Source organism: Pseudopodoces humilis, chromosome 7 (assembly GCF_049639895.1).
Source record: "Pseudopodoces humilis isolate 2021_Gansu_Grassland_sample_001 chromosome 7, ASM4963989v1, whole genome shotgun sequence".
NCBI lineage: Eukaryota > Metazoa > Chordata > Aves > Passeriformes > Paridae > Pseudopodoces > Pseudopodoces humilis.
Window position 1 is genome coordinate 8,614,792 of NC_142206.1, and position 10,367 is coordinate 8,625,158.

The following is a 10,367-nucleotide window of genomic DNA, read 5'->3' on the forward strand; positions in this document are numbered from 1 at the left end:
ATAAATGTGGCTGGAGCCAGTGAAGAAGCAGATAAAGAGGCCTGCAGTGGTTTTGGGACAAGTTCTGTGACAAGAAGCAACAGCGCATGGCCAAAGGAAAAGTTCAAGGCAAGGTCACCTTTAATATTGCAGCATTCAGTGAATATAACCACCAGAGATCACTCTTAAAGAAACTCCAGGAGCATCAAAGGACTTCCAGTAGGAAGTGAATGCATGGAAATCAGTTCTAAGAAAATGGTGTCTATGTACTACGTAAGAAAGACTTTTGAATGATTATGTGTGGTTATAATGACTAAAACCCCTGCAGTAAAGTCTCCCCACAAACAGAAACAATGTGTGTCCTGCTGCCTAATATTTCAGATTAATTTATTCTGTCTGATTTTGGTATCCCATCTGTCCTGGGGTGACTTTATGATACTGGTATCCCCAATCGTCTGGTTTATGTTATATATTAAGTTCTGCACCTTTAAGACTGGCTTTGAGAGCAAGAGAGGGAGAAGAAGAAGCGCGCAGTTTGTGTTAAGGAAAAACATCACTCCCACACATCCCGCTCCTGGACTGTGGTGTCTGCAGCACGGACAGACAGCGGGACAGAGCTTCTCTCTGGCTTTTAGTTAGTTCTAGCTAGCTGAGGCAGAGGAGTTCCCTGGACCTTTGTTTGTTTTTTTCCCCAATTTTCTTGGATCTGTGCAAGCCTGCTCTGGACTGAACACCCAGCCAAACCCCGGGAGCTCACGCCTTTGGCCCACCGGGGCCTGGGCCTCGGCACTTTCCAGCGCCAGAGGGACTGATAAGAACCTGAGCGAGCCGAGCTACACCACATGAAAAGGACTTTTTCTTCCTAGACTTGCCAGCCCATCGAACAGCAAGAGGTTTTATTATTTAATATTACTCAATTTCTGTTAAATAAACAGCTTTTTCCACTTCTCTCTAAGGAATTTTTTCTTTTCCCGGACCAGTTAGTGGGGAGGGGCATTTCCCTGGGGAAATCCCCATTTGGAGTTTTCCTTCCTAATTTGCCCTAAACTAAGACACCATCCAATCCCATCCCATCCTGTGGCTGCTCCCCAGCTTGAAGCGCTGCCCGTTGTGCTCTGCTGCCCTCCAGGTGTGACATTTGGGATCGGCAGCATCCAGACCCTTCCTGACCCATCCGACACCCCAGAGCCACCTTCCCCCTTTCAGCCCTGCTCCTGCCCCGTGCCACCCAGGACCAGGGATATCTCTGCTGTGACACTCTCGGCAGAGGGGGCGAAGGCAGCTCAGCGTTAACGAAGCTGTTTATTGATATCAGACCACAGTGGGATGCAGGAACCAGGTGCCAGGGGGAATTTTGGCATCACAGCTGTCTGGATCACTCTGGCGGAGTAGTGTTCTAGGATCTGTGAGGGAGGAGGAAAGCCATACTCCAGTGTGCTCCATGCAGGACATCTGTCCCACATGCCCCTGCTCCCCTCTCTTGCAGTAATACAGCAGGGGAGGGTGATCCCGTGGATATTTATTAATCCAGTGGCTCAAGGAAATCCTCAGCAACTGTACTGGTCCTTCATCAGTGTAGTGGAGGGGATCAACAATCTGGGACAGCTGTGTCCATGGTGGCATCATTGCTGCTGGCAATGTTGACTTTCAGCAAAAACCCTCTGGAAGAAGAGCCAGAGGGACATGGAGCGGCATCATACTATTATGTACTCAACCCACCACACCCAGAAGTAGATGAAGGGTTTGATGCTGGTCTGGATGCAGGTGAACAGGAAAACCACCTGAGAGGACACCACAGTGTAGCCAAGGTGCCCCATGAAATTGGAGAGGCTGATGGGGAAGGAGTAGAGTGCAGAGAAGAAGATAATGCGTTCGAGACTAGAGGGTTTCTCCTGTGGAGGATGAAAAATGACCATAACGTAGAGGATTGCAGTGGAAATGAGCCAGGGTGCAGCAAAGAGGAGGTGGTTGAGGATGTCCAAGGACATGCAAACCAGCTGGCATTTCACTTGGGAAAGGTGTGGGAAATATGCTATTAGAATGACATCAATGACAGCATAGAAAAAGGCCCAGTGCAGGGGTCTTATCATCATGCACAACTCGCTCAAGTATTGGTAGACGTGGCGCCAGAATATGAAGCTGATGGGCCAGTACCTCTTGATGTTGGTGATCATCAGCCATAACAGCTCTGTGTGGTAGACAAACAGTGACAGCTGGAAAAGCAAGTTCAAGCACCTCAGGGGCACCAAAGTGGAGCAGAACACGTCATTCACCAGGCAGAGCAGGGTGTAGGGGACCGCAAAGAAGAGGAAGAGGGAGTCAGTGGTAGTCAGATCAGCCAGCAAGTCGGTGCAACTTCTGACGCTGAATATCCAGAAGACAGGCACGTTCCCAACCAGCCCACAGAGGCAGATGAACAGTGCCACATTGTGTATGACCATGTTGATGACACTGATTTCACACAGATCACCTCCTTCCATGGCTGAGGCGGGAGGTACGGACACAGTGCTCACCTCCATGGATGGACACTGGGCAGGCGGTGGGATGTGGCCCCCAGCTGTGATGAGAGTGGATGGGAAGTCAGTGCATGGAGAATCCAGGGATGGACAATGCAGCTCCTCACTGGCTCCCTGCAGTGGGAAGGATTCAGTGGAGAGAAGTGCAGGGGAGGTGGGTGGTAGAAATTACGGGGTGGGAGAGGGAAATGGGAGAATTGGGATGTTCAGCACGAGATGCAGAGGGGAAATGCTGGGCAGTGGAGGGAGGAGCTGGGAAGGGCACTGTGGTCACTGGGAGAGAGTGGCAGGAACAGAGAAGCTGCTGGAGGAGAGGAAGGTGGATGAAGGAAAACATTCCACTGACCTGTTCACTGTGGGGCAGCAGCAGGCAAAGGGGGTCTGTCCAGATCAGCGGCACTTCCTGGTACTTCTTGCTCCTTTGGAATCTGTATCCTAAAGTGGATCCCCCCCAGGTCAGTAACATCTGAAAGAAGGAGAAAGTGCCCGGATCACCAGGAGCTCCCAACTCCTGTCCCTCTGGCTCCTTTCCGTGCCCTGTCCTAGTGTTGCTCACCAAGGCTTGGTGGGGTCACAGGGCAGGTGGAAATGGTTTTACAACTTTGGCTGTGTCAGAGCTCCACTCCCTCAGTTATTCATCTTGAATTTTTTTTTTTTCTTTGCCACAGAGGAATTGGCTTTTGTCAAAAGGTCCAGATGAAGAATTTTGCAAATGGATCCTCATTTCCATCTGATTAGAAACACTCTTTCCCTACAGAATGTCCCATTCTCTGACTCCCTTCTCTCTCCCAAGAGCTTTCTACCATTCCTCCTTTCTCTTTCCTGAGGGGTCATGGCCCCTCCAGCAGCAGAGGGATGCTGGTGGCACTGGAATGCTGGCAGTGCTGGCAGCACTGATGAGTCAGCTGGGTGCTTCCCAGAATTAGCTCCTATTCCTGGATGAGCTCCGGGATCATTGCCAAAGCCTGCTCTGGGCCCAAGGAAGCACAGTTGAGCTGCTCCCGCTCCCTATCCCTATCCCTATCCCTATCCCTATCCCTATCCCTATCCCTATCCCTATCCCTATCCCTATCCCTATCCCTATCCCTATCCCTATCCCTTATCCCTATCCCTATCCCTATCCCTATCCCTATCCCTATCCCTATCCCTATCCCTATCCCACAGATTTCCCAGATGGCAGCCACTCCCCCACTCTTGAGTGTGGCCTGTCAGTCTCTGCTGTCCTCTGGGTTTTCCGGCAGACCCCCTCCAACCCCCCTCTGATCCTCTTCTGACACCCCCTGCCTGCTCTGACACCCCAGAACCCACCCAGGGCTGGTTTTTGCCCCCTGACAGCCTCAGTCCTGCCCAGCTCCACCCAGGACCCCCGGCAGTGTCTGCTCCTCCTGGCTGTACAGTTCTAGGACCCAGGAGGAAGGAGGAAAGACCAGCTCCCTGTGCTCTGCAGGAGAACACAGGATGATAAACGTGGCTGGAGCCAGGGGAGAAGCAGATTAGGAGGCCTGCAGTGGTTTTGGGAGGAGTTCTCTATCAAGAAGCAACAGCGCATGGCCAAAGGAAAAGTTCAAGGCAAGGTCACCTTTAATATCACAGCATTCAGGGAACAGGACAACCAGAGACCCCTCTTAAAGATCCTCCAGCACCATGAAAGGACTTGGAGAAGAAGGAGGATACATGGTAGTTAATTCTAAGAAAGTGATGTTTATGTGTTAGATAAGAAACACACTTTAATGATTTTATGTGGCTATGGTTGTAAAGTCTCACCACACTCAGAACAAGGAGAGATCCTTCTGTGTGTCCAGTGGAGGTAAAGAATTCCTGATTCCTAATGCTTCACATTGTGTTAGAGAATTTATTTCAGTCTATTTCAATGTCAAAATACACAGGGCAGTGGAGGGAGGAGCTGGGGAGGGCCCTGCGGTCACCGGGACAGGGTGGCAGGAACAGAGCAGCTGCTGGAGGAGAGGAAGGTGGCACTGGGAGAAAGGAAAACATTCCACTGACCTGTTCACTGTGGGGCAGCAGCAGGCAAAGGGGGTCTGTCCAGATCAGCAGCGCTTCCTGGTACTTCTTGCTCCTTTGGGATCCACATCCCAAAGCGGCTCCTCCCAGGTCAGTAACATGAAGGAGAAAGTGCCCGGATCACCAGGAGCTCCCCATTCCTGTCCCGCTGTTAATTCCCAAGGCTCCCTGGGGTCACAGGCAGTCCGAAGTGATTTTACAACTTTGGCTCCGTCAGAGTTCCACAGCCTCGGGGTTATTCATCTTGACTTTCTCCACCCCCCCTACAAATCAAGTGGTCTAATTCTTTGCTGTGAGAAACGACGCCTCACTTCTTAAAATTTTAAAAAGTTTAATAAACTACAACAAGGGACGAACTAAGTTAAAAGGAACAGCTCAGCCACGGCCAGAGGCTCACCGCCCCCGGCAGTAACTGGCCTTATAGAGCCTTAGCGAGCCCACCCCCACATGCATACACATTCCACTCTTCGCACACAGCTCCTTCCTCGTCCCTCCTTCCCGCAGTTTGTGAAGTCCCTCCGGCTTCCGCTCCCCTCCATGGACCGATACAGCTGTCAGAATGAACACAGTACTCGTACTGGAAAAACTCCGCGTCTTAACAGAGCTTCTTTTAATGTTATAACCCACATAATATTCATTCAACATTTGCGAGAGCCGATCACCGCACCACCTGTTTGTAACATTTGTGAATGGCTCCTCATTCCCCCCTAATTAGAAACACTCCTTCCCAGGACAGTGTCCCATTTTTCAACTTCCCTCTCCTGACAGGTTTCTACCATTCCTCGTTTCTCTGCCCTGTGAGGTCATGTCCCTCCAGCAGCAGAGGGATGCTGGTGGCACTGGAATTCTGGCAGTGCTGGTGCTTCTCACAAACAACTCTCATTCTGGAAAGAGTTCTGGCATCATTGCCAAAACCTGCTCTGGGATCATGGGAGCACCCCTGGGCCATGGACTCCCATTTCTATCACTCCAATGCAGGCTCACACAGCCCAAGGGAAGGACTGCAATCAGTTGCTTGTAGCCAGGTTATCAGCACTTAGAGCCCACCCTAATTACTGCCAATACCCTTGATGATGCAATGAAAGGTATTAGAGACCGGATTTTGGGGTGCTGTGATCCTCTTTACAGCCCTTCATTAGAGTTTATCCTTCTCCTCCTCAGACTTGGGAGCACTTGTGTTTGGTTTTATCTGACCCCACCCCTCTGGGCAACCTGTGCCAGGGCCTCCCCAACCTCACAGGGGAGGATTTCTCTCTAATATCTAATCTGAACCCACCCTCTCTCAGTGGGAAGACATCCCCCCTTATCCTGTCATTCCATGCCTTTGTTCAAAGTCCCTCTCTAACTTTCTAGAAGCCCCATTAGGTCATGGATCACGAGGTGTTTGCATTTGAAAGGATTGGCCTGGTGAGGGGATATGAGATTCCGTAGCTGGGGACACAAACACGGTGTAAGCAAGAAAGAGAGGTGACAGTTCTGGTCCCAGGGCCACCACATGCACCAGTTTCCAGCAGGAGCATCCCAGATCCCTGAGGCATGTCAGCCTGGGTAGGAATCATCTCACCTCAGCTTTCTAGGAATTCCTTGAATTAATTGTAGGCTGCTGCCTGACTCCCAAGGGAGTGTAGAAGATGACTCAGATGAAACTTGCAACTTTCTAAGGACTGTAGCAAAGAGAGCAGTATTGATTTGACTCTTCTCAGAAGAAATGACATTGCTGAAATCCTAAATCATCCCTCTGCTGTGTGCATGTGCTCCAGCTCACACACAGAATTTATTATTCCATTAATTTTCTTGGAAACTGTGTGGTGAAGGTCCAGTACCACTGAAATTTTGGTATACAAGTGGCAAAATTAGATTTGAAAGAGAAATCATAAGTTTTGTCCTGCAGGGCCCTCTCATTCCACCTATGGAATGAGAGGGGGCAATTTGGCCCATTAAAAGACAAGATTTCAGCATCAGGGTTGCTAAGAGGAGCCTGACACAAACTGCTTTTCCCAGAAGGAATAAGGAGCTCTTGGAACTGTTAACACATGGCTCATTCCAACCCTTGCAGGCGCTAGCCTTAGGAAGAGCTCTGGTATGAGACAGGTACCTGCCCTCCTCATGGACAAGCCAGAGGCTTTAGAATGGGAAAAAGTAAGGAAATGAGACAGTTTTTGACACTGTTTCCCAGGGATAAACCCTGCAGCAAAGCCCAGATGTTGTTTATTCAACAAAATCTGGAGCTGGAGTTACCATGCTCAAAAGAAACAAAAGGAATAAATCCAAATCTGATTTAGGGGTAGTAAGAAAATGAAAAAGATCAGTACATCAGAGTTTATACCCTGGGGCCAAGGCAATGAGGGTTGTTCCATGGGGAATACAGGAACAGGATGGGGCTCTGAGCCATGTGCTCCCGTATTTCTGGCTGTCTCTGAGGTGCCACATCTCTGGGTGCCACATGTCCAGAAGTGCCTCACAGAGCTGTCACCTCCACCACAGTGTCCCCAGGGACGTGGCTCCCCTCGTCACTCCTGCCTTTCTCCTCAAACACCCTCCACAGAGCGACTCTGACGGAGCGCTGGAAGCGGCGCCGCCGGCAGCTCCCCACCAGCACGTAAATCACTGGGTTGAGGGTGCAGTTCAGCAATGCCAGCAGCAAGGAGGTGTTTTCTGGGAATAAATCACCAGAATCAGGGAGATTGAGGAAAACCTCCATGCAGAAAGGGATGCCAAAGGCGAAGAACAGCACGATGTTGAGCAGGATGGCCACAAAGAGCTTCCCTGGCTGCCGCCTCCGGGAGCCACAGCGCAGCTTGAGAAACAGGAACAGGTTGGAAACCAACATCATGAGAGAAAAAACCATGGAAATGGCCAGGGCTACACCTGCAAGGACGATCTCAGAATCTTCTGTATAGGTGTAGGTGACATAGAGGGAGGAAACAAAAAGCCCTGCGAGGGCCCAGAGGGCTCCACTTTATGTGGAAGTCCACGAACCACATGACCACTCCATTCCCCGCCAGCCCACAGAGGGATGGCAGAAGGGTGAGAGAGATAAGCCAGAGACCTTCAGAAGTGAGAAATCACTGATGTGTAGACATGCAACAGCACAAGTTGCTCAGTGCCTCTAGTGACATGTACCTTGTGCTCAAAGATTTCTTCCAACTTCCTTCTGGGAGAAACTTCCAGGAGTTGCACCTTTCTCCATCTTCCTCTCATGGATGGATGCTGAGCCTAAGTTCTCTCCTTATTTCAAGCCTTCCTCTAGCTCCCAATCCTGAACCTCCAGTCTGGACACCCTGGAGAGCACATGGACCTCGCGCATTGACATATCTATCAGTCCTGGGGATGACAAGCACAGGATACAACTCCAAAGGAGATGGAAAACACATAAGAGAGGGGCAGAAAATAAGCAGTAGAATGCCAGTCCCTGTGCTGTGAAAGGCTGAGGTTGTGTGGCAGGATCCCCTTGGAGATAAGAGCGCTTTGGCAGCACCATGTACCCCACAAACCTAATCTCTGAGGAGACACATGCCCAGCAGGGGTGATTAGGCTGATGATTGTGATTAGACAGGCTGGGATTAGAGGCTGTGGGCAAAGCCCTTGTGCAGTCCCATATCTGGGCACTGGTGATTTCCTACAGCAAGTGGACACAAGGACAGGGCTCATCCCCATGGCTGCTGTTCAGGGGCTCTGTTGGCATCTAATGAGGTCTGGAATTTCTCAGGGATTCAGAAAACCCTGTAAAAGCTGAATGGATCAGAGTGGAGTACCCCTTCCATGGACAGGATTTGCCCTCACCAGAGGAGAGTTTTGACCCAGGATTCCCAGCACCTGAAGGGACATAATATTATCTGCGCTGTCCTCTCATTTTCTTTGTTTTAGATCCAGTAAATGATGTTTAATATTCTAAAGCCTGAGCGCCTGCATTAATGGGATCATAACAGATCAGCATCTCCTCATGAAGGACTGGGGGGAGGAGGGGAAGGCAGTGACATGGCTCATCTCTCTCACCCTTCTGCCATCCTCCATCCCTGGGAATGATTTATGTCCCCTTCTGCATTGATGGATGGACCACCTGGCACACACAGTGAAAGCCAGAAGCCCCCTGCATGGTGGGATGACACTGGAGAGTGGCAGAGGAAGGAGGTGATGTGGCCACCTCCTTCTGACAAGATCTCTGTCCAAGACATGTGATGGGAAGCTGTCACTGATGTGGGGAGATTGTGAGAGGAGGCTCTGACCATGGGATGTGATCTCTGGGCCAAGGGCTGCACCCAGGCAGGAGGGATGAGGCAGAAGCACAGACAGTGGTTCCAGCAGCATCCCCAAATCCTTTCTCCTGGTGCTGCTGTGACAGCACTGTTCCTGCTGGAGGTAGGAGTCCAAGGATGAACGGGTGGGAGATGCCTCCTGTCCAGGGTCAGGGCTGGAGAGGTGGGAGCCTGTCCTGGGCACTGCAGGAGTATGGGTTCTTCCTGGGGCTGGTGCGGGCTGTGTGGCCAGATGGGAAGTGCTGGGAATGCTGATGTCCCTTATTTCCCTCTGGTTCCCCATCTCTCCCTAGGAGGTGGTGGGAAAGGGGGAAGGCAGCCACCGGGAGCAGGATCATTCACCATGGAGGAGAACAGCACAACAAACCTCACCATGAACTATACACTTAATGGATCTCTGGACTGGGAGGAGTTTGTCACATCTGAATGCTCGAGCATTCCCTACACCCTGATTGCCTTTGCAGGGGTTTGCTTGGGGATTTCCCTCTGTGGGCTGGCAGGGAATGGAGTGGTCATGTGGTTCGTGGGCTTCCACATAAAGCAGAGCCCTTTCACTGTCTACATCCTAAATCTGGCTGTTGCTGACTTCTCCCTGCTCCTCCTGTTTCTCCTGCTGATTTTGGCATTTCTGGCCTTAGCAGTATTTTGCACGTCTTTGCTTCCTTTTATTCATCACTATAGGCATCTTGTGTTTGTCCTTGGGTTCCCGTGCCACCTGTTTGACCTGAGCAGCCTGGGGCTGCTGGCAGCTCTCAGCATGGAGCGCTGCATCTCCGTCCTCTGCCCCATCTGGTACCGCTGCCACCGTCCCCGGCACCTCTCGGGCATCGTCAGCGGAGCCCTCTGGGCCCTCGCAGGGCTTTTTGTCTCCTCCCTCTATGTCACCTACACCTATACTGAAGACTCTGAGACCGTCCTTGCAGGTGTAGCCCTGGCCATTTCCACGTTTTTTTCTCTCATGATGTTGGTTTCCAACCTGTTCCTGTTTCTCAAGCTGCGCTGTGGCTCCCGGAGGCGGCAGCCAGGGAAGCTCTTTGTGGCCATCCTGCTCAACATCGTGCTGTTCTTCGCCTTTGGCATCCCTTTCTGCATGGAGGTTTTCCTCAATCTCCCTGATTCTGGTGATTTATTCCCAGAAAACACCTCCTTGCTGCTGGCATTGCTGAACTGCACCCTCAACCCAGTGATTTACGTGCTGGTGGGGAGCTGCCGGCGGCGCCGCTTCCAGCGCTCCGTCAGAGTCGCTCTGCGGAGGGTGTTTGAGGAGAAAGGCAGGAGTGACGAGGGGAGCCACGTCCCTGGGGACACTGTGGTGGAGGTGACAGCTCTGTGAGGCACTTCTGGACATGTGGCACCCAGAGATGTGGCACCTCAGAGACAGCCAGAAGTAAGGGAGCACATGGCTCTGAGCTCCGTCTTGTTCCTGTATTCCCCATGGAACAACCCTCATTGTCCCAGCCATAGGGAATAAACTCTGTTGATGAAGCAAAGATTGCAAAAATGGACAGGGCAAGGGGTGCTGTGTTGGTGATGGTGGGATTTGGTGTGTGGGGAGTAAGAGATGGGTGAAAATTACAATTTGGGGAAAAGAGAG

The 10,367-nt window shown here is 51.2% G+C and overlaps 3 protein-coding genes across 5 annotated transcripts; 1 reads left to right on the plus strand and 2 right to left on the minus strand.

The window, feature by feature from the left end:
• Positions 1-961: 961 nt before the first annotated feature.
• On the minus strand, positions 962-4,890 carry LOC102100388 (uncharacterized). 3 transcript variants are annotated; one of them, XR_015772931.1, is made up of 3 exons: positions 4,500-4,890; positions 2,842-2,961; positions 962-2,536 (listed from the first exon to the last, which is right to left on the minus strand). XR_015772931.1 is itself a non-coding variant. In XM_014260410.2 (3 exons), exons 2-3 carry the CDS (start codon positions 2,959-2,961, stop codon positions 1,674-1,676), a joined length of 1,056 nt encoding a protein of 351 aa, XP_014115885.1. In that variant the 5' UTR covers positions 4,500-4,890; the 3' UTR covers positions 962-1,673. The 3 variants fall into 3 exon arrangements, 2 of the variants coding, with proteins under 2 accessions (XP_014115885.1, XP_087913957.1); XM_014260410.2 differs by having other exon boundaries at positions 962-2,609; XM_088057831.1 differs by lacking the exon at positions 4,500-4,890 and adding an exon at positions 3,052-3,254 and having other exon boundaries at positions 962-2,609.
• Positions 4,891-6,975: 2,085 nt separating this feature from the next.
• Positions 6,976-8,524, minus strand: LOC148183963 (mas-related G protein-coupled receptor member H-like). The gene is made up of 2 exons (XM_088057443.1): positions 8,514-8,524; positions 6,976-7,474 (listed from the first exon to the last, which is right to left on the minus strand). The coding sequence occupies exons 1-2, from the start codon at positions 8,522-8,524 to the stop codon at positions 6,976-6,978; spliced, it is 510 nt and encodes a 169-aa protein (XP_087913569.1).
• A 592-nt stretch (positions 8,525-9,116) lies between these two features.
• On the plus strand, positions 9,117-10,106 carry LOC102100568 (mas-related G protein-coupled receptor member H-like). Its single transcript, XM_005531789.2, has one exon. The coding sequence runs from the start codon at positions 9,117-9,119 to the stop codon at positions 10,104-10,106; it is 990 nt and encodes a 329-aa protein (XP_005531846.2).
• The last annotated feature ends 261 nt before the right edge of the window (positions 10,107-10,367 follow it).

Bases quoted from the DNA above. Each gene is read 5' to 3' on its own strand.
- LOC102100388 (XM_014260410.2), bottom strand. From the start codon at position 2,961: ATGTTACTGACCTGGGGGGGATCCACTTTAGGATACAGATTCCAAAGG. The intron at 2,610-2,841 runs GTCAGTGGAATG...TTCCCACTGCAG, and splicing joins TGCTGCCCCACAGTGAACAG to GGAGCCAGTGAGGAGCTGCA.
- LOC102100568 (XM_005531789.2), top strand. From the start codon at position 9,117: ATGGAGGAGAACAGCACAACAAACCTCACCATGAACTATACACTTAAT.